We start from the raw sequence: 23518 nt of genomic DNA, 5'->3' as shown, positions 1-23518 counted from the left end.
ACTCTACTTACTCCCCCCCTTGTTCCTCCCCTTGCCTGTCCAGCAGACTACCTTCCCCCTCCCTTCCCAACAAGGCAGGCACCCCTTCTACCCCGGAGAGCCAGGTTTGGGGTGTCACGCAGAAAGAGGACAAGCAGCAGCCTTCAGTTTCCCTGCCGCCCCCCCAGGAATTCGGCAAAGGGAACCCCTTCATGCTTTTTATGTGTCTGTCCATTCTCCTGGAGCACAGGGACCACATAGTGAAGAACGGGCTGGATTACAACGAGCTGGCAATGCATTTCGACAGGCTGGTCCGCAAGCACAACCTGAACAGAGTTCTGCACCGCGCCAAGGCTCTATTCGCAGATTACCTGCACAGTGAGGTCTGGGACTCGGAGGAAGGGGACGAGGCCAGCTCCGACTCCCCGGCAGCCCAGAGCCCTTTGCAGCCTTTCTCCTGACCCCCTCCCCTCTCTCCTTTCCTCTGGTGGAAGCCAGCCAGTGACAAAGACCAATGCACAGCTCACAAGACGAACTCTTGTAACGCTCCTAACGGGGCTGCTGTTTCTTTCTTGTATGATGTACAGTAATGACAAAGTGACTGGTAACGATAATAATAATAATGATGATGATGATGATGTGAGACGGCATAAGAGGACAGGCATAGCATTCATAAGTATAAATCACATTTATGTCAAGAATTTGATCGACTCGCTCAAGAATATACAGTATCGTTCCGACAATGATGCTACAATGTCAGGAAGTGTTCTATTTTACTTCTGTTTTCATTACCTTTATGACGACCTTGACACATAACATTGTATCAATTCTAAGGTTGGATCAATGATAGATTTATTGGGGTATTATCCATAATGTCTTTGTTATTGATAGTGTTAAAGTATTATTTATAATATCATTAATGGTCCTGCAACAGCTCCCAAGATGTTTTATTCCTCTTATTTTCTGTAGACGTTGTATATAGAGGACGCTGGGCGGAGGATATGGCGGGGTGTTATGTACCATGTATTAAACTGGGAAATGGAAAATGACTTCAACACAGTTACTTTGACCCTCCCTCTCTCCTCTTTTGGTGAGAGACTACATTGGTATGACTTTATTTTTAAAAAGTGACAAAAACGAAACAACACATTATTTAACAAAACGATGGTTATAGAGATGAACGTTAGCCGGTAATTGAAAATGTTGTTACCATACAGCCCTAACCATTTCAAAACCTGTTTCAATGATGAAAGCCATGAACACATTAACAGGTCGAGCATCCTCTACTTGGTCAACGTGAGCTGGACTGACCCTCTTCATGGCCAGCCATAGAAGGCCATGTAGTTGTCACTGTGTTGTCCATTACGTACAACTGCTTTGTCACAGTAACTGGGGTAAGTTTTCACAAAACAACTAATGCAAAAGGTCAGATCTAATCAAGACCCAGAACCTTATTGCAAAGCAGTTCGGAGCTCAAGTGTCTAAGTGGTTTGAATTAATTACTGACCTTCAAAAATAAAATAGTAATAAAAACATATGAAACAGGAGCTCCAGAACCCAGCTGAAAAAGAATCTGGCTTGTTTCTAAGTGGGTCAAATTTACAGCAAAAACATAATGAAGTGGCCATTTGTCAGCACCAGGTTGCTCCAGCTTATTCATTCTGGAAGGATAATAAAATGGAAAGCATCAGATGTTTTTAAGTCTTAAGAGTATGCAAAAATAATAATAAAAAAAAACTTCTTGCATGCACTGTATGTATAGCATTCAGATTCTATAAAGTCAGAACCCTGTGGTTCTTTTATATTAACAGCCTCTGTTATAACTACTTTCTGGTGTTTTTCATAATAACAATACACAACATACCTACTCTTTCAAATCCAGATCTTTGAGTGTATCTGCAGATGATATCCAAGGCATAATTGGCCCAGATTTCAAGAACAAAATGTAACATACTGGTCAAGAATTATTATAAACAAGCTGAAAGCTGTACTGAAAGCAAAAGGAGGGCACACAGAATACTAAAGCAGGGGTGCCAATACTCATGTCATAAAATAATACTTTAAATTAAATACATTTTGTTTTTTCTTCAAGATTTGTAAATTACTAGACATTTTGTATTTTTACTTTTGATTTTTTTAAAGTGAAAACGTTTACTAAATGTGTGTCCTTAATCTGTCACTTTGAATTTTGGATAATAAGCATATGGTGCCAATAATTTTGTCTGCAACTTAAGAGTGTACATTTAATAATAGTTAAGTGATACATTTGGAAGTGTTTACTTCTATCTTTTCAAAAACTTAATTTATTTAACTTGAACCAAATTGCTGAGTAAAAAGACTGAAGTACCCCTAAGAAAGTTGGTTAACACACTGAAGTTTCAGCAGAGGAGTGCTGTTGCACTGGGGGCAGTTAAACAATGGCTATATCTTGAAGCACAAAAATGTTGAATAACCTGAAGTGTACAGTAAATTGAGCTGCAGTCAATATGAAACATTACAGAGTTTACTGTCATTTGAGCTATCCCAGGACACTTTGGTAGGAGTGACTGAATATAAGATAATAGTTGATATAGTTTTACATATGGCTCAAGTCTTACCTTTCCAATAGATTTCAGGTCGTCTATATTGGGGAGGCAAAATCTTAAAGGTCTGTGGCATTCCACAGGGTTCTATTCTAGGCCCTTTGTTATTTTCATTATATATCCTACCGTTAGGTGATGTTATCCACACACACAGAGTAAACTTCTACTGCTGTGCAGATACCCAGCTATATCTGTCCCTAAAGCCAGGAAATACTTCTGCTGGGGAATTAGTTGCTGCTTCTCTTGCAGACATCAAGTGTTAGATGTTTCAGAATAATTTAATACTAAATTCAGAAAAGGTTATGCTAGTTATGCTAAAACAGAGTTTATGCTAGTGAGAAATGTAGCCAAACTTAGACCAATGATTTCTGATGCTGAGATATTAATGCATACCTTTTTGTTTCTCTCTGGTATCCTAGGGTGACCATATGACTCCATGTACAGGCTTTTCAACTCGCACTGCAATGCATTCTGGTACGTTTTACCTGTCTCGGGTACCTTTCACAGCAGGACTACATTTACCAGGTGCATTGGGCGTGAGCTGAAAAGCCTGAAATGTCCTACGCTGTCCTAGTGTATATTGAGTCGTATGGTAACCCTAGCTTTCCCAAGTGTCTTACAGCTCGTTCAGAATGTCATCACTAGAATTCTGACTAAAACCAGGAAAAGTGAACATATTACCCATGTTGTAGCCTCCTTACACTGGCTCCCTTTGCAGTATAGAATATATTTTAAGATTTTGCTGTTAACCTATAAAGCCTTAAATGGATTAGCACCTAATTATTTGCAGGAGTTACTGACTGTGTATCATCCAAATTGGACTCTGAGAGGAAGGGCCTTTTCATGCAGAACCCTAAATTATGGAATGCCCTCCCTTCTTGCATCAGCGAAGGTGGGACTGTTAGTTTTTAAGTCAAGACGGCTGTGCTGTTTTTCCTGACTGACGTCACAATTGTCCCGGATGTACCTTATTTACGCAAAATATCTATCTGTGAAACACTGTCGGTATTAAATGGTACTGTATATATTAAACTGTACATATTAAACACAAAAGACCTGCCTGTGGAACAGGAAAACTACACATTAAAAGACAGTGAGAAACAACTCGGTTTTAACCAGAGTAATTCCCCATGTTGTTTGTCAGAGACCTGCCTCCTCAGTACATTGTAAACAGAACTCCATTCTAACAGGATCCTGTGTAAGTGGAGTGCGCTTACGCATAATCATCTAGCTTGTGTTCCGGAAGTCTCCAGCAGTGTTTCCCAACCCTGTTCCTGGCGGCACACCGTGTGTGCTGGTTTTCTTTCCAATGCAGCGCTCAATTGCACCCTTCATTGAACTAATAAAGTGATTAACTGGGCATTTTCCCGTTATTTTCAAGCTCTTTGTTGAGCTACTGAGCACTGCATTGGAACCAAAAGCAGCAGACACGGTGTGCCTCCAGGAGCAGGGCTGGGAAACACTGGTCTACAGCAGGCAACTGGAACAGAAGAGCAGCTCCTGAACTCATAAAACAGGGGTGGCCAAAGTTTGCCCTTCCACTCCTGGTCTTCGTTCCAACCCTTTTAAATTGGTTAACTGAAACTCGATTCAGACCCTGAAGTGGTTAATTCTACGATTGTAGCTGTTATTCCTGGAGTGGATTGGCCCTCCAGACCCGTGATTGGACAGACCCGTGATTGGACACCCTAGGCCTTAAACATTAATATATATATATATATATATATATATATATATATATATATATATATATATATATATAATATTATACCATTCATATCATATGTCATAAGTTTTATTGAAGTATTGAATCATTTATAATAACCATTCAAAATCACTTCAGACATCAGACAAAGGCTACAGTGAGAAACAAATACATAATTTGTATCAAGTAACTAAGATGATAGCAAGGGTTTTAGCAGCACAATATTACTTATGCATGCAAGTCAGTCTTAAATACCACTTTTTTTATTTATAGAAAAAGTACACACGTTCAAACCAGTAGAACTGAATCTTCAGTTATTTATCTTTCTGTGACTTATTTTTTTCCTTTCAATCAGAAATGGAGACAACAATTTAAAATAAAAGGATTGGTGAATTTAATCTGTGTATGCGAGCAGATGATGGGTACATCTTACCATCAGAGTAACCAGGAGAAATCAATGGATAGAGTTTCTCAGTGAAAGTGTAGATGTGAGATTGGGTCTCCACATTGTAAAAGGAGAGCTGCCCTCCCTCATAATCCAGACACATCCCCACCTTCTGGGGTTTGGGGCTCAGGAGGGGGGTCTCTGTACCAGTGGAAGAACTGAACAGAATTATTTCATCATCCCGTAGCATGGTCCAGAAACCCTGCTGGGGGTTCACACTGAAATACCCCTTCCTCTGAGATGACTCTCTGGTGACTCCCAGTCTCCAGCTTATCCTCTCCCCCAATTCCACTTCCCAGCAGCGTCTCCCTGAAGTGAAGCCCTCCTTGCCCAGGACACAGACATAATGATCAAATCTTTTTGGATGGTCAGGGAGAGGCTGTAGTTCCAGTGGTGGAGGGGGGCAAGAGGGGGGTGTAGGGAGAAATAATAGTCTGGAGATGGGAGGAAGAAAAAAGGTTAAGACAGCAATAGGTGATTACAAGAGTTCTAAATTGGATGATGGCATTTATTTAGCTCAAAGCATGGTAAACTCTTTTGTTCAGTTTCATTGCTGATCTTTGTGCAAGATTTGGGGGTCCCCCTGATTATTTCCTGTACACATTGAAAGGCCTCCCCAGCTGCTCAGTCCAGTGTTGCAGCCCTTGAGCAGCTTGGCTGACAAATCCTTTTCTCCACAATCCCCCTGTAGGGTTTCCAGTCTGTCTGCGCCCCTCCTGCTGCTCAGCAGCTCTTTGATAACATAGACGTCTCTTTCTGGACTCTGAGGAAAGCTGCGTCTCGACTCAAAGACCACCAGGGATTCTGGAAGATGACATAACCGTTCTCTCTAATACAGCCTTGAATAAGCTGAATAATTAGAACGCCATTATAATTATTATTAAGAAAAGCACAAGAGGTGCTTTGAGTTTTCTTAAGGTCTTTAGTTTGGAAAATAATAATTAAAACAACAGGTGACGTTTCTAGTATTGCAGAGGTTTCTGTTATAAAACTTGGAAAGGACATTCTTTATTGTTATCAATAGTTCATTATTATGTAGGTCTACTTTCTTTGTGTTTAGCTCTGAGTTTACACCTGTGGATGAGTATGTATGTTACTGACAAGTTTACTGTGTTGTCACAATTTATTACCACCATAGCCGCACAGTTGATGTGACCCTGGACCCTGATACAGCACAGCTCTCTCTCATCTTGTCTAAAGATGGCATGCATGTCAGACATGGAAATAAGCGACAGGCTCTCTCTGACAAGCCAAGGAGATTTGATAGCAAAGTCTTTGTCCTGGGCAAGGAGGGCTACACCTCAGGGAAACCCTAGTGGGAGGTGGGCATGGGAGAGAAGATATGCTGGAGACTAGGAGTCACCGGAGAGTCATCTCAGAGGAAAGGGAATGTCATTGTGAACCCCCAGAAGAGTTTTTGGACTATGCTATGGGATGATGAAACCAATGACTTCTGTGCAGCGACTAACCCTGTGACCCACCTTCCCAAGAACCCGAAGCCTCGGAAGGTGGGGGCGTGTCTGGATTATGAGGGAGGGCAGCTCTCCTTTTACAATGTGGAGACCCGATCTCACAGTTACACTTTCACTGACAAACTCTATCCATTGATTTCTCCTGGCCTTCATTATTCTGGTAAAAGTCCAGCCCCGTGTATCATCTGCCCTCATACATACACAGATTAAACTCACAATACCTTTTACTCAAAAGCGTCATCTCCAGTTTGTCAAAGAAAGAAAAAATTAACACAAATGTAACCAAAACAGAAATAAACAACTAAATCATTGAATGGTTTTAATGTGTGTTCTTGTCTCAACAAACAAAAAATACTGGTATTTAAGACTTCTTAGAACTTTAATTTGGTTCTGTATAAAGCACATAAGAAATAATAACAGAAGGCAGTGTGGTCCAGTGGTCAAAGTCCAGGGCTTGTAACCAGGTCACCAGTTTAAATCTCACCTCTGCCACTGACTGACTCAATGTGTGATCCAGAGCAAGTCATTTAACCTCCTTGTGCCCCATCCTGCGGGTGAGATGTTAAATCAATGTCCTATATAATGTACAGTTCACAGCCTACTACCTCTGTAAAGCGCTTTGTGATGGTGGTCCACTATAAAAAGCGCTATATATAAATAAAAGTCTTGGTATTATTATTATTATTATTATGATTATTATTATTATGCTGCTAAAACCCTTGCTGCTATATTCAAGAGTAAATTGATTCAAATTAAATCGTCTTGTATTGTAGTAATTTTTTACAAAGCTCTTACCTGTATATGATGTTTGAAATCATTTTGAATGGTTCTTATTACAGTTAGAAATACAAGGTGCTTAGACTACGAATTCAGGAGCAGTTCCTCAGTTCTAGACTCATGCTAGATCATTATTTTTATATCTCAGTAACTGGAGATGTGGTTTGTGGCTTTCCAGGTCACTTAGAAAAAAAAAAAAAAAGGTTTTATGGTCACGTTTTCAGTGTCATTACTCCAGTCTTTACTGGAAACATTGCGACTAAGAAACAAAGATCTGAGTATCTGAGATATTGATTTATTATTAGTTCTTAAGCGCAAGCATCATATGTATGCATGCATCAAAGGGAAGTTCCACAGCATGCATCATATGTAGGCTTCTGTTGGTGCAATAGCAGCAGCTATCCACTAGGTGGAGACATAGCCCAGAGGACTCTTAGAACCAGATTCACAGTTTAATCCCTTTTAAAACCCTGTGATAGTGCTAACCAGTTTTAAAAACAATAGCTTAACTCTTATTAACTCCAATAAATCTATTTTTTTTTTTTTTTATGAAACAGAAACCAACACCCCTTATATACATTAAAACCACAAGGAGAGGTTTTGTTTCCACTTTTGGCTCCAACACCAAAAGCCTTTTGTAATTGCAGCTTTTACAGTAACTACACCCGCTGTTATACAGTTGCTTTACCGTACGTCCGTGTTACTTTGAATTACCGTCGCCTTTCAATAAGCGCCACACTCGGATATCACATTTGTAATAAATGCCGCTCTCTGTACATTTTTTTCCCCTGCCCCAGCTCAAATAAATGCAGCACTTAATAAAGAAACGCATACAAAACATACTATGGTAAAACACTACAATAATCTTGAAAATGTATCTCATAATACAATTACACACTGGAGCATACCGGTATATGCCAGCTCAACAGCTTTCAACTTAAAAGCTAAGTTGTAAAACTACTTCGCCATCCTCATCAAATTCAATCCGCAGAAATAAACTTCAATATACGCCTCTCAAATACCGTAATAACCGCAATGAAAACAATTGCGCCTTTCAAAAACCACAGTAAAAGGAATTACCGCTACCCTTGAATAAGCGTGGCCGCTGCGTTTAGCCATTTAGAATAAATGCTGCAGAGTTAACTCAAAGTGATACGGTATGCATAGACCCATAGGCCCTGAATAACAAAAGTGGCTTCTGACAGTCCGAAACTCGCTCTCTTCGTCCGTTTTAGTCCCAAAGTTTTTTTTTTCCAGCATCAAAAGAAACGCTTTTCTGCTGTTTTCCTGAGTGGGGAAATGGGTTCAATTTACATAAAAAAAAGTGGCAGGAAAACTATTCAGCATTCAAATGAGAAACGACGCAAATGACAGCTTGTACGTCGTTTTGGGATTTGATCAATGGACCGGTGGGACTGAACGGCAGTAAAGGCGGAGAAAAACTAAACAGACAAACTAAACCGTGTTTCACGAGATGCGGAGAAACAAGACTCATTTCATAGGACACAACAAAAAAGTACATACGTCAGGACAAAAACAAAAGTAAACTTACAGTTAGAGGTCATTTTAATGCGGCCTCATTTTTAATGTATGCTCTCTGTTAATTAAATTACAGTTTCATGCAGTGGTTTCGGCAGATACTTTTATACCAAAATGAAAAATAAACGAATATTCAATAAATATAGAAATACAGCCTCCAGCTACACCTCGGCCAGGCTCTGCTCTACCTGGGGACAGGCAGTGGAAGCAAGGTCTCCTTTTTGTTTTGCCTCTTAAGATTCTCTCCCCTGCAGAAGCTGCTGTTTGCTCTTCAGCTGGGTCCTGAATTCTTCCCTTGTAGCTTCTATCTGGGTCTGGAGAGCTGCGATCTCAGCTGCCAGTTCAATAACTTGGATAGAGGAAGAAAAGAGGAGATAATCACTGTAAGACTGGGCAAATGTTAGTTGCAGATCTCGACATTACATGTTAGAGATGTTGTAACTTTATGAACATATTCTATAGAAAAGATGTTAAGGTGATAGCAATAACAGATTTGAAGGGTTAATACTGTTTATTACATTACCTGTGATATACAAACACTAGCTTTCAAGACCTCGGAAGTCTCTCCATCATAGTAGAAAAATGATCAGATTTTTTGAGCAATACAATTCTGAAAATACCCAACACTTTCCAGGTGAAGAGATCTCAGAGGGTCTTGAAAGCTAGCGTTTGAATATCATCTAACTAATCTAATAAACATTATCAACAATAGATCTGACGAGTTATTAGCCACCCAGCTGCTTGTCCCTTGATTTCCATGTGGAATAGCGTGCAGGCGCTTATGTGCATCTGTAAAGTTTAACACGTCCTTTTAATGTGCTTCAATGAAAAAATAAGAAAACTGTACTGTAAAAGTGTATGCAGTTTTGTTTTTTTACAGGCAGATGGCAGCAGTGCCTAAAAAATGTGCTTGACAGATTGGGACAGCTGAGAGTGAAAGAGACACCTGTGTATCTACAGAGAATAAAACTAGTTTTCTTTATTTGTTGGTGTTACAGGTTGCCAGGAAGCCTTGTCAGGTTTGGCACTGGTCAAAACAACCTATTTATTTATTGTACCTATACTTAACATATAATAATTCATAGAACAGCACCATACATCCACGCCTGAAACTGGGGAAGATACTGTATATATATATTTTGCGTCAAAATAATGACGCAATTTGACTAAAGACATTAGCACTGAGGGTTTGAAGTGCGTCTGCTTTGAAATCTATCATACAAATCACTTCTAAAAAGTGATATGCCTGCACAAGTACTATAATGCTGCCATTGTAAAAAATAAATAAATAAATACATAAATAAATAAATAATAACAGCAACAACCTCATCTGATGGTCAGTCCCCAGTTTCTGTGGCGAGCTCAATTCGAACAATCTGTGCAGCACTAATCTCTTTCAAATCAAAGCTAACCTTACCTTGTTTGAAGCTGGACTGAGCCTGTTTTAAACTCTGTGGCACCAAAATGCCAAACCACTTCAACGGGTCCTGAGAGGAAATCTGTCCCTTGACCATCCTGTCTGGCTCAGTCTTCTCTTTGGTGTCAGGCACATCTTTGGGCTCCAAAGGGTCCTCCTGGTCTGTCTTTTTATTGACTGTCTTTCGCCTTCTTACACCTACAATGGGGAAAGAAATAAAAAAATAAACTTACAGTAAACACTCAGAAGCCCTTATTTTATAGTACAGTATATTACAGTACAGTATATAGCTGCCTGCTCCCATTGTCTTATCTGGATCAGTACCTTCCTCCTTTGGCCCGATCTCTTCAACCTGTTTCGGCTCCTCTTTGGAATTCTCCACTGGTTTGGGCTCCATCCGTTCCGTTCTGAACTGCACCTCCCCTTTCTCCAAAGCCCTGCCCCAAATGAGTGGTAAAGAGGAATCTGAATGTATGAATCCATTGAACATTCACAGGTAGTCACTGGTCCAGCTTTTTACAACCTTGGTTTGTGAATATGTGCCCACACTGAAACACGCAACATTATTCAAATGCCAGCAGTGTTAAGATCCACTGAATACAGCCCACTGTCTTGTATGTTTATAAGTGTTCGGTGGCCTCCTCTAAATCGAGCAAGGTGGATCGCAAGAGAAAATACATGAAAGGCATGAAATACATGAAAAAATTTTTCACCACCGTCACGATTTCTGTGAGATTTTCTGTAGAGAAAATTCTGTTTCATCACAATTTTTTTTAGCTTTAAATAAATATTACATTGAAATATCTTTTGTTATGGACTCCCGAGTGGCGCATCTGGTAAAGGTGCTCCACGTGGAGTGCAGATTGCGCTCTAGAGCCTGGAGGTCGCCCGGCTCAAGGAGTCCAGGCTATTCCATGGACAGGAGTTCCAACTGTAAGTCGCCCTGGATAAGGGCGTCTGCTAATAAATAAATAATAATGGGAACAACACTTATAATTGTCCTTACCTTGTGTGAAGGCGGACGAGTGGCGCCATCTCGTGGCCGTACTGCAGAGAAGAAACGCACTTGTTCCCCATGGCATAGCGCGCTTTGGACATCGAGAACCAGCCCTGCACAGACACAAGGTTTACTGTTTTTAACGTTGAAGGGCGCACCAAAACTGCACTCTTCCAAGAAGGGTAATAAAAATAAACACTGATTAATCTTCAATCTTCAAGGATCTTATGCCAGCCTTTCACCACTATCTCCATAATGGCCTATAGAGAAAACGATAATTTCTCTGGCTGTGCCATGTGAATCTGTGATTTATTAGACTTGGCTGTGGAAGCACCTGCCAACCAAGCACATGCAATAAAAGTATGTTGTGGAACATGCAGCTTTTACAGTAAATTTTGGGGAACATCATTTTGAAACATAAGAAAGTTTACAAAACGAGAGGAGGCCATTCGGCCCATCTTGCTCGTTTGGTTGTTAGTAGCTTATTGATCCCAAAATCTCATCAAGCAGCTTCTTGAAGGATCCCAGGGTGTCAGCTTCAACAACATTACTGGGGAGTTGATTCCAGACCCTCACAATGCTCTGTGTAAAAAAGTGTCTCCTATTTTCTGTTCTGAATGCCCCTTTGTCTAAACTCCATTTGTGACCCCTGGTCCTTATTTCTTTTTTCAGGCTGAAAAAGTCCCTTGGGTCGACACCGTCAATACCTTTTAGAATTTTGAATGCTTGAATTAGGTCGCCACGTAGTCTTCTTTGTTCAAGACTGAACAGATTCAATTCTTTTAGCCTGTCTGCATATGACATGCCTTTTAAGCCAGGAATAATTCTGATCGCTCTTCTTTGCACTCTTTCTAGAGCAGCAATATCTTTTTTATAGCGAGGTGACCAGAACTGAACACAATATTCAAGATGAGGTCTTACTAGTGCATTGTACAGTTTTAACATTACTTCCCTTGATTTAAATTCAACACTTTTCACAATGTATCCGAGCATCTTGTTAGCCTTTTTTATAGCTTCCCCACATTGTCTAGATGAAGACATTTCTGAGTCAACAAAAACTCCTAGGTCTTTTTCATAGATTCCTTCTCCAATTTCAGTATCTCCCATATGATATTTATAATGTACATTTTTATTTCCTGCGTGCAGTACCTTACACTTTTCTCTATTAAATGTCATTTGCCATGTGTCTGCCCAGTTCTGAATCTTGTCTAGATCATTTTGAATGACCTTTGCTGCTACAACAGTGTTTGCCACTCCTCCTACTTTTGTGTCGTCTGCAAATTTAACAAGTTTGCTTACTATACCAGAATCTAAATCATTAATGTAGATTAGGAATAGCAGAGGACCTAATACTGATCCCTGTGGTACACCGCTGGTTACCACACTCCATTCTGAGGTTTTTCCTCTAATCAGTACTTTCTGTTTTCTACATGTTAACCACTCCCTAATCCATGTACATGTGTTTCCTTGAATCCCAACTGCGTTCAGTTTGAGAATTAATCTTTTGTGCGGGACTTTGTCAAAAGCTTTCTGGAAATCTAAATAAACCATGTTATATGCTTTGCAATTATCCATTATCGATGTTGCATCCTCAAAAAAATCAAGCAAAGTTAGTTAGACACGATCTCCCTTTCCTAAAGCCATGCTGACTGTCTCCCAGGACCCTGTTACCATATAGGTAATTTTCCATTTTGGATCTTATTATAGTTTCCATAAGTTTGCATATAATAGAAGTCAGGCTTACTGGTCTGTAGTTACCTGGTTCAGTTTTGTTTCCCTTTTTGCGGATCGGTATTACGTTTGCAATTTTCCAGTCTGTCGGTACCACCCCTGTGTCAAGAGACTGCTGCATGATCTTGGTTAGCGGTTTGTAAATTACTTCTTTCATTTCTTTGAGTACTACTGGGAGGATCTCATCCGGCCCAGGGGATTTGTTTATTTTAAGAGCTCCTAGTCCCTTTAACACTTCTGCCTCAGTTATGCTAAAGTTATTTAAAACTGGATAGGAACTGGATGACATGTGGGGCATGTTGTCAGTATCTTCCTTTGTAAAAACTTGTGAAAAGTAATCATTTAATATATTTGCTTTTTTTTTTTCTTCATCTACGATTTCGCCATTTGTATCTCTTAAACATTTAATCTCCTCTTTGAATGTTCGCTTGCTGTTGTAATATTGGAAAAACATTTTGGAATTGGTTTTAGCTCCCTTAGCAATGTTCATTTCTATTTCTCTCTTGGCCTTTCTAACTGAAACCTGGTTCCAGGAGACCTAGTTTGAAGTTGCTGCATCAAACTCCAAGTCTCCCCTGGTCTCCTGAAACCAAGTTCTAAGCCATAAAGTGGTTTTGTGTTCATTCAGCTAGTTATAAACCAGCACCGAATAATACAAATAAATACATATCAAACTCCATAGACCCAATATAATGTATTAATATACCCCGGATTTCGTTTAACACTTACAGCCTCGATGAGAGAATTGAGCATGATTCTTTTCTCTTGAAGATTTTCCATTTGGTCCATGAAACGAAGCAGCAGCCCGTCCAGTCGAACCGAGACCTCTCCGACCTCAAGACCCATTTTACTGCTTGGACTGAACTCGAACGGGCCGGGAAACAAGTACTGGATGAATTGACGGACAGGCTGACGTGCTTTTGACTGTAAATCTGTAAGTTTTACTACAAAAATGTACGTAAACACACAGTTTTAAAGAGAATAATGTTCAGTAGTAATTTAATCTGTTTTCGTATGTTCGATACTTATCCGTATTAAAACAAAAACAAAACTAGAATATTTCTGTAATGTATCGTCTAGATTGTATTTGTTTTATTAAAAGTGTATTAAATTTTTAGACGCGACCGTAACTTAACCTTGTACACTAAACACGAAATAAACATGAACACAACCCCGCTTTCTATAAACGTTTTTACACTGATCTTTCCAGTCTCCTTATCGCCGCTCTTTCGTCTTCTGAAATTCTTAACATTTCATTTATAACAATAAAGTTGAAATGTTTCGAGTCTGATGTCGGCACAACACGTCCATATTTGTTTGTAGTTCCTCTTGAGTCACACGACAACGTCTGCAGCTGCGCTCCAAATGAACCAATCCGCTCCTACGTCGAGGAAAAATGACAGCGGATGAATCCAACGACTAGCCAATGCTATTGTTTTGAGTTTAGAAAATAAACCAATCGCTTACGTTCGATTTGTTCCATGGGGCGGTTACCTTATCTATGTAGCCAAAGCATCCGTTTTGTTTTTGGGCAAACTGGAAGCCATTGCTGCATGGTGGGTGTGGGTGTGGGTGTGGGGGGGGGGGGGGGGGGATGCATGATGTGTGTGCATGTCCTGCATGTTGTGTGAATGTGTGTGGAAGGGAATTCGGTGTAATTGGCACGGAGGGGGGGAAGCAAGGACGGGGGATTGTGGAAGACGAGTGCGAGAGAAGGTTGTGCTGGGGGAGAACGGGTAGGGTAAAAGAAAAACTAATACAATTATTTGTTTTCATTTTACGACTCCCAGTTCACTTTCCTTCAATTTATAATTCTAATTTGTGATTATTTAATTAAGCTGAATAATAAACGGCGTAGCCTTCATCTACTCACGGTTGCAGTCTCATTCCTGTCCCAAAAAGAAGCCGAAACGCGACATTATTATTATTTTTATAAACTGCATATTCCCAAAATGTAAACCAAAAAATAAGAAACATTGAAAAATCAGAACAGATTTTGAAATTTAAAACCGTTTTCAAATCTCATTAATTTAAAGCGTTTATTATTATTATTATTAGTAGTAGCAGTAGCAGTAGTAGTATTTGGTTAAAATATGAACAAAAAATCCCCTGCATGTTTCCTAAACTAAATCATATTAACTCTGTCCAGGCGTTTTTAATGTGTGTGTACATGAAGCTAAAAAGCGAGATCTTGCCTGCAGCTCCTCAGTAGCTCGCCGTGATCGTATAGTGGTTAGTACTTTGCGTTGTGGCCGCAACAACCCCGGTTCGAATCCGGGTCACGGCAGGAGAAATCCTCGCACGGCAGAGAAGCTGATCTTTTCATATTTTTTTTTTAGATTATAAATAAATAAGATTATTACAAAAATAAAACTCGTTGTTAATTTGTAAACAACTACTGTAGTATTTTTATATTAATGTAATCGATTAATTTATCGAATGCGATTAAGACTTTGCTTTTTTAAAAGATTAGGAAACTGCAATACTATGGTCATTGTGCCTAAGATCCATTTAACGTTTCTAAAGGAGTCTTACACGACAATGTTTTTTTACAAAAAAAAGACGTGTTGCATTACGTAATATATATATATATAAAATATATATATATATATATATATATATATATATATATATATATATATATATATATATATATACACACACACACATACATACATATACACACACTTCCACAAAAAGTCGACGTATATTTAATATTACTGTATTAAGGACTTCTTATGCTATATTTAAATAACAAAAAAATTGCCATTCCCATACCGGGAGTCGAACCCGGGCCGCCTGGGTGAAAACCAGGAATCCTAACCGCTAGACCATATGGGATGCTACAATTAACGTCAGAAAATCTAACTTACTTTGGTATTGGTGACGCCTGGTGGTGAAATACAGCGTAGCAAGACATCGCAACAGCCAGCAGCTTTTATTGCACGGCCACAGGAATTTTCATTGAATCAGTCGTTCGAAGCAAGCTAACCCAAATGATAAAGCACTTCCTAGAATACAGTAGAAATGCGCTTTAAACTAAAGGGCAAAAAACATTTTCATCAGATGAAATATTTACAATTATTGCACATATAAACAAATAAATACATAAATCTGTACATTTTAACATTAATATATTATGTATTTTGTTACACGACTCCTGTAGTAAAACTCAGGTTCTTATATTAATTGGGAACTAGATGTATTTAATTACACATAACAGTAGCTTTCCTGTATATGGAAACAATGCAATGCAATACATTTCTATATAATGTACCATATTTATAAGGGACCATAGAAATATATTATTTATAGAACAAGTAGTGATTTGTATTGCTATTAGCCTTGCTCTTTAGTTCTAGTTGTCTCCCACTTTAATATAGAACATAAAGTTTATGAACGAGGGAAGGTCATTAGCCCATCTAAGCTTGTCCAGTTCCTAGTAGCTGATTGATCTCAGAACTCTGTCAGGTCAGGTCTTAAAGGATCCCAGTGATTCTACCTCAGCAACATGACTAGGTAACCCATTCCATCCCCTCACCACTCTCTGTGTGAAGAAGTGTCTCCTTCCCTCTGTCCTAAGTCTATCCACTTAATTTCCAGCTCTGTCCTCTGGTCCTGGTTTCTGTACTGCACTAAATGATGTGGGATGTCAACTCCTTTTAAGATTTTGGATGCAACATAGATCAGGCAGTGCAAATGCAAGAGCCCTTACTTGTTTGTTTCAGTGCCTTGGTATCTGATCGGGAGCGCTAAGCAAGGTCAGAGTCAGTCAGAACGTGGATGGGAATCCTCTATAGAAAAGAGGGGGGTGCAGGTTGTGTTAGGAGTAAGGGGGTGCTGGTCATTCAGATGAGATGTTGAACCAAATAAACAAGTATGAATAAAGAATTGGGGTGGGACACCCCTGAAAATGAGGTATTACATTGCAGTGGATTAATCCAGATTCATATCTTCAAGTGCCAGGTACCCTAACCCCTAGATAACATGTGATTCTGCCTTTCATAATAGAAGGTCATACTTTGACTGTAAGGTGTCTCTTACTTACTGTCATGCAGTTCAGGCCACTGAATTAAAGATGAGCTGCTGAAACTGTGCAGATGTATTTCTCTTATACGTACCCTGCACACAATTATAAATCACACAAACTAGTTCTCGCAAACTACTATCAAACATTTAAAAGGTGCTGCTATATATAAAAAAACAAAAAAAACTTTAGTAGTGTGCTGTATATTCTATATGCACAAGATGACATCTGTACACAGAACAAGATGCAGTTTTGACAGGAGTTTTCCTATACTGCTAGAGCGCTGTGCAGTTTTGAGAGTGGAGTTCTCTTTCCTATACTGCTAGAGCGCTGTGCAGTGTTGAGAGTGGAGTTCTCTTTCCTATACTGCTAGAGCGCTCTGCAGTGTTGAGAGTGGAGTTCACTTTCCTATACTGCTAGAGCGCTGTGCAGTGTTGAGAGTGGAGTTCTCTTTCCTATACTGCTAGAGCGCTGTGCAGTGTTGAGAGTGGAGTTCTCTTTCCTATACTGCTAGAGCGCTGTGCAGTGTTGAGAGTGGAGTTCTCTTTCCTATACTGCTAGAGCGCTGTGCAGTGTTGAGAGTGGAGTTCTCTTTCCTATACTGCTAGAGCGCTCTGCAGTGTTGAGAGTGGAGTTCTCTTTCCTATACTGCTAGAGCGCTGTGCAGTGTTGAGAGTGGAGTTCTCTTTCCTATACTGCTAGAGCGCTGTGCAGTGTTGAGAGTGGAGTTCTCTTTCCTATACTGCTAGAGCGCTGTGCAGTGTTGAGAGTGGAGTTCTCTTTCCTATACTGCTAGAGCGCTCTGCAGTGTTGAGTACTTTCTTTGAGTGGAGTGGAAGTTTCAGTACACAATGGGCAGCAGTGCACAGTGCAGCACGAATATGCTTCTGCACCTCACTTTCCCACAATCAGCTTTGAGGAGTCTTTTCAGAAGCTGGACTAGTTAGTAAACAGTGCAAAAAAAAAACTATAGAGAATCATACAGAAGACACAAAAGGATATTAAAACAGGTAAGATAATATATATTAGGATGATGACCTTTATAAGAGTCTAAAACAGTTTAATGAACAGCAAACCTTATTTAATTTATCAAACCATTCTTTGTGAATATATTCTGGCCCTATAGTTGAATACAGTAGTCACAGGACTGAACATTTCAAATTAATTTCACTTGTAGCAGTATCTTAATTCAAAACCAGGACTGTGAGTAAGCTGAATACTCCAGACTCTCTGCTCGAAAGAGCTGTTCACAGGGTCAAAGTTCACAGCAAGTCAGCCAAGTCCTCACGTCCCATAGCGATCATGTGATCAAACAGACCTCCCACAGTGGCTTCACTGATTTTACTCTGAAAAAAAAAAAATGATATAAAGTCTTCCCTTTTCTGTATTTCGACATCATTTCTGATGGTTTGACATATTTTAAAGACCAATGTATTTATGTTGCTCAGTGTCAAATAGTAAAGTATGGGTACAGTGGGTATAGGGTCAAGTTTGAGTTTTATACAACTGTGTTTATCTTGAAATTATAAAGATTGTTATTATGAAAGTGCAGATGTATGTTACTGCATTGGAATGGTAGACAGGCCCTTTGAAAGTGCAGGTTGCTGTCAGTTTCAATTAGTGTCGGGAGGCTGAGCTGTGCAGAGGTTTAAAAAGCCTGTATGATGTGGGTTTATCACAGGATACACCATTCTGTATTGAATCGGTATAAGGTAGTATAAGCCAGCATGCAGGTCCTATAGGAAGCTGTTGTATAATTCTCAATGAACGTGTTTCCCTCACGTCAAGGCTTCCCTATTAAGAATTATCGCAGGAACAAACAACAGCACGAGGGCCAAAATAAACAAAGCACAACAGTTTAACAAAACACAACAAGGAATATATAGAACGCAGATGTACACTGGCCAGTCTGAGCCACGCCTTCACTGGCCTATCTCCTTCCACCACCCAATAAAGGCTGTTCTCTCCTTTATATAGCTTGTGGCTAGAGCCTGATTAGCCATCAATCATTTAGTTAAGGCCCCAGCCACATTCCCATATCCTAGCAGGGAGGATTTTAACCCCCTCCCTGCCAACCCCATACCCACCTGACAGTGTTGAGTATTTACCTTCCAGGAGTCCAGCACCTTTTCTGCTGGGTTGCTGCAGTTCTGTCTCCAGAGGTCTCTGTAGGTGGCTGGGATGCCAAGCTTGTCTGCCAGCCAGCGCCAGTCATGTCCTGGGCAAAGACACAGAGGCAGGGTCAAAGGGGAAGCCCAGGTCTAGGTAAATGTCAAAGCATGCAGTGTGGGGCACGTGCTGTAGATGTGTGCAGTTCCTCATCTGTACCCACAAAATAATAGGGCTAGAATATACAGCAGACCCTGATATTGATGCGATACATCCCCCTGAAATGTCTTCAAAATATACAGAACTAGACCCTGATATTGATGAGATCCAGCCCCATTAAATGTCTTTAAAATAAACAGAACTAGACCCTGATATTGATGTGATACAGCCAAAGCACCTCCAAGACTTATAGCACTTTCTACCAGCCTCTACTTACCGTCATCTCGCTCCACGCTGAGAGACACAATTAACTGGTGCCAGACTGAGAATTTAAGTTTGTTGATTTCCATCTTTTCTTTTTCCTTAGGACCTTCAAGCAGAATTAAATGAGATCTATCAATATCACAGTCCACAGTTCATGGTACATTTTATAAAGCATGACATACAAAATGGCAACCACAAATGATTTAGATCAAGACTAGGGGTTGGAATTGTACAGCCCATGTTTACACACTCAGACCCTTTACTAAACACCCAGGTATTTCTGAATAGATACCTGTTCCCTCTTTAAAAATATGCTAAATATTTTATGAGCTAGACATCTCACAAGTAGAATGATCCCCTGAAATGTTCTCCTTATTCTAGGAAAGCAGTACGCTGGAGATGGGGAGTCTGTTGCCAGATAATATTATGCTCAAGATCTTAATGAGCAATCCATCGTACAAGTTTAGTAATGCCCTAAATATTATTTAATTACTAACCATGCTGTATGGTTGGGTGGAGCATTTGGTCTTTATTAAGACATACATACAAGACAGAATGTGAAGGAATATTGGACATTGTTACAAATACCGTATATCCTCAAATTAATGGCGCACTTGAATAAATGCTGCACTCAACGAGAAACAAATAAACAGGAAATAGGTTTAACAAGGTCGCCACCCTCCAAAACCATACACCTTCCAATAAACGCCACTCTCCACTAAGCGTTGCCCTTGAATAAATGGTGCAGCTGTTTTGGGCAATTTAAAATAAATGCTGCAATGTCCATTTGAAGATGAACAACTTGTTCTTACCAAGCTGTGGGAGCAGTGTCTTCTGGGAATGCATGATGTCGACCACATCCTGTCGGCTCACACTTTTCAGAGCTTCACAGAGCCGACGGAGGTTAGAACAGCACCCCCTGGAGTGCAGGAACTGACGCACACTCACACTGCCACTCTGTCAACAACCCGTGGAAAGAAAATTCAATGTTGGAGTAAAAACCAATTGCTTTCAGGAATGTAGTGACCTACAGAGCAGGAAGAGGTTGGGTACCATGAAACAAACTTTAATCTATACTGCAGTAATAGCATATAACATTTACCTAACATTTCTTTAAATCATTTTTTTTATATGTAAATTTAGAGTGCCCAATTATTTTAGCCCTGATTTTCTGCCCAATTTAGAATAGCCAATAATCCCCCCCCCTCACTGCAGCAATTCCCCCTCACTGCTGCTCAGGAGAACTGAAGGCTCAAGGGGCGTCCTCCGATCCCACGACTGAGCCAGCTTCCTCTTTTACACCCAGGAACTCGAGAGCAGATAAAGGCCAGCCTTGCAGGTGACCGCTCTGAGCTCACTGGGCACCTGGCCAGCTGGGTTCGCCGTAGCACGATGAGGAGAAACATCATTATTTTTACGAAAACAATCCAACCACAAACTGTGCTCAAACTGGTGACTATACTTTTAGGTATTGGCTTGTTCCATCTAATTTTATGGCTTCAAATAGCAAAAGTTAACAAATGTACTTCATACAGAACTAACTCGGTGAACAAAAACAATAAACAACTTATTTTCACATGGAAATCAAGCAATATATATATAGTAAGGTGGCAGGGGGAGGGTCAGATTCCATCCTGCCTAAAAACATGTGCAAATGCATGTTTTGTTTAATTTGATTGTTAATTGTTTTATTGTTAATTATCCCCTGCACCTGGAGGTAACTGTACATTAGAACCCGGTGCAGGGTATTTAAAGAATGCAGCCAGTTTGTTCGGGGCTGTGGCTGTAGAGTAAAGAGCTTGATTGTTACGGTGTGCTAATATAGATGTTAGCTGTCCTGCGTGTTAGTCAGGGAGCTGCCAGTGATTAGTGAGTGCTCAGTGAAAGCTAGGTATTTGTTTTGTTTATTTGTATTTTGAATAAAAGTGTGCATAAGCGCTAAAATCAAAGTTTTTACCTCTGGGTCACGTTTTTAAAGGGGCACGAACCCAAACTACATCCAGCCTGTTCACAATTATATATATATTGATTAATATAGTAATTTTAAAAGAATGTGGAAGTGAAGGGGGCTTAAAACTTCCCTCGCAACCGTAGAGCTTTTAAATCAAGTCCTTGAAATTATCAAGAGACTGTTATTGCCAATTCTCATAGGATGGGGCAGTTTTTAAGGAATAACTTACATAAAGCCAGGCCCATAACCATGGATAGCTCTACGAGTGACGAGATTCAAAATCAAAATCACGCTTCACTGGGAGCCAATGTAGTGGCCTTAAAACTGGAGAGATGTGGCATGTAGCCGTTATATCCTGGCTGCAGTGAATCAATGCCTCAGCGTTACATTGGGACAGCACGGGTTTCAGCCCAGCTGTGTCTAATATACCGCAGGCCTGTCTAATTTTGTCCATCCCATAGTAATTCTGCAGTCCTACCTTTTCTGGTAACACCCCTTCACACTCTCCCATCTCCTCCCGCAGAGCTCGCATTTCCTTCGTGGTGAAGTCTGGCAGCTTCTCAAATGCCTGAAGTGTGACGCCTGTCCACAAGGTGCCATCTAAGAGCCAGGTACAAGTTATATAGACTAGGATACAGAATGATTGTTCATGGTATACAGCCTATCAGGGCTTGTGATTTACTGGGACATCCTCCAAAGGCAAATAAAAGCTGTACACCAATATTTAATAGTAAATCAGTTCATTCAGGCATTATTTTACCTGACAGATCTTTACTTTCTTTTTCAACAGACTATGCTTCATTTTGAACCCTGTTTATGGTCGCTTCGCAATGTTCTTTCTGTCAGTCTTTCAGTCTGTCTGTAGATGGCATAGTTACAATGTACCGAACATGTAAATCGTTTTTTGCATGATATATGTAACTACACAATTGTATTGGGGTTAGGGTTAAATCGTGTAATTGATTTACAGGTTAAGTACGTTGTAACTGTATGATAACATTGTAATTATGTGTAAGCACACACATATAAATACTAAGTAACTACTATCTACATACACAGTAATTAGAGACATTTAATGTAAAGTATTACCTAAAATTCTTACCCCAATAAAGCCCTATAATCATTAAGCCCTATAATAATATAATGCAAATACATGTAATAATAATATTATACATAAGATACTATAGATGTACCTTGATCATCTATGATTAGTCTGTCGACTCCAAGCTTGGTTCTTCAGACTTACAACAATCTGAAGATTAAAATACAAAGTGAATGTGACCATGAAAACCAAAGCATATGACGGTCTATACTGCAGCAAATGTAAAGGATAGGATAAAATGAAGTTAACTGATAGCTGAAAATGCACTCTTTAATAATAATAATAATAATAATAATAATAATAATAATAATAATAATAATAATGAGCCATGCAGCCTATCAATGCATACATAGCTGATCAGACCAAGTCATGTCTTATAGGATCTAGCTAGGTAACCCATTCCATCCCCTCCCCACTCTCTGTGTGAAGAAGTGTCTCCTTCAGCAACATGACTAGGTATCCCATTCCATCCCCCTCACCACTATCTGTGTGAAGAAGTGTCTCCTTCAGCAACATGACTAGGTAACCCATTCCATCCCCTCCCCACTCTCTGTGTGAAGAAGAGTCTCCTTCAGCAACATGACTAGGTAACCCATTCCACCCCCTCACCACTATCTGTGTGAAGAAGTGTCTCCTTCCCTCTGTCCTAAGTCTGTCTCCGCTTCATTCCCAGCTGTCCTCTGGTCCTGGTTTCTGTGTAGCGTTAGGGTTATCTTTTTCAAATCTTTTAAAGATTTTGAAGATTTCTATCAACTCTCCCCCCCTCACATCTTTGTAGCTCATTCCTTTAAGCCCTGTTGGGATTAGTCTGGTTGCTCTTCGCTGGACTCTCTCCGGGGCCACACTGTCATTTTGTATTGTAGGAGACAGAACTGGACACAGTATTCTCAGTGCAGTCTAACCTGTGCATGACACAACCTCATCATAACCTCCTTAGACTTGTACTTTACACATTTGGCTATATATTTAACTATTTTACCTGCACTCCATTCTCTGCTCAGTTTCTGAGCAACATCTCGTATATTAATGGACTCCAAGATCTCTATAGCCTTCGTCACCGCTTTCTCCACGAACACCTGCTTCATTTTATCTACTGTGTCACTCACATCTGCGCCTTCCAACGCACTCCAAGGAATGCTCCCTTCATCACGGAGTTTCACACGGAATCTCTTAAATTCATCCTTTCCTAGGTTGTCCAGGTTTCTCCTCAGAATATTGCCGGTATTCATTGTTTATTATCTGGAATGACAGCGCAAAGCGGC

General features: G+C 40.0%; 1 protein-coding gene and 2 non-coding genes across 6 annotated transcripts; 1 reads left to right on the top strand and 2 right to left on the bottom strand.

Moving 5' to 3' along the window:
- Positions 1-1556: 1556 nt before the first annotated feature.
- ccdc115 (coiled-coil domain containing 115) lies at positions 1557-13997 on the bottom strand. Of its 4 annotated transcripts, none has more exons than XM_041273790.1 (6): positions 13374-13997; positions 10923-11026; positions 10241-10353; positions 9917-10117; positions 8688-8848; positions 1557-1640 (listed from the first exon to the last, which is right to left on the bottom strand). In XM_041273790.1, the coding sequence occupies exons 1-5, from the start codon at positions 13488-13490 to the stop codon at positions 8733-8735; spliced, it is 651 nt and encodes a 216-aa protein (XP_041129724.1). In that variant the 5' UTR covers positions 13491-13997; the 3' UTR covers positions 1557-1640; positions 8688-8732. The 4 variants fall into 4 exon arrangements, with proteins under 4 accessions (XP_041129724.1, XP_041129725.1, XP_041129723.1 ...); XM_041273791.1 differs by lacking the exon at positions 1557-1640 and adding an exon at positions 4411-5145; XM_041273789.1 differs by lacking the exon at positions 1557-1640 and having other exon boundaries at positions 8522-8848.
- Positions 13998-14859: 862 nt separating this feature from the next.
- trnah-gug lies at positions 14860-14931 on the top strand. Its single transcript has one exon. It is a non-coding gene; the product is annotated as a tRNA-His (tRNA).
- A 482-nt stretch (positions 14932-15413) lies between these two features.
- On the bottom strand, positions 15414-15485 carry trnae-uuc. Its single transcript has one exon. It is a non-coding gene; the product is annotated as a tRNA-Glu (tRNA).
- Positions 15486-23518: the final 8033 nt, after the last annotated feature.

Source organism: Polyodon spathula, chromosome 16 (assembly GCF_017654505.1).
Source record: "Polyodon spathula isolate WHYD16114869_AA chromosome 16, ASM1765450v1, whole genome shotgun sequence".
Lineage (NCBI taxonomy): Eukaryota > Metazoa > Chordata > Actinopteri > Acipenseriformes > Polyodontidae > Polyodon > Polyodon spathula.
The sequence above is the reverse complement of the archived record's forward strand: the minus strand, read 5'-3'. Positions and strand labels throughout refer to the sequence as shown.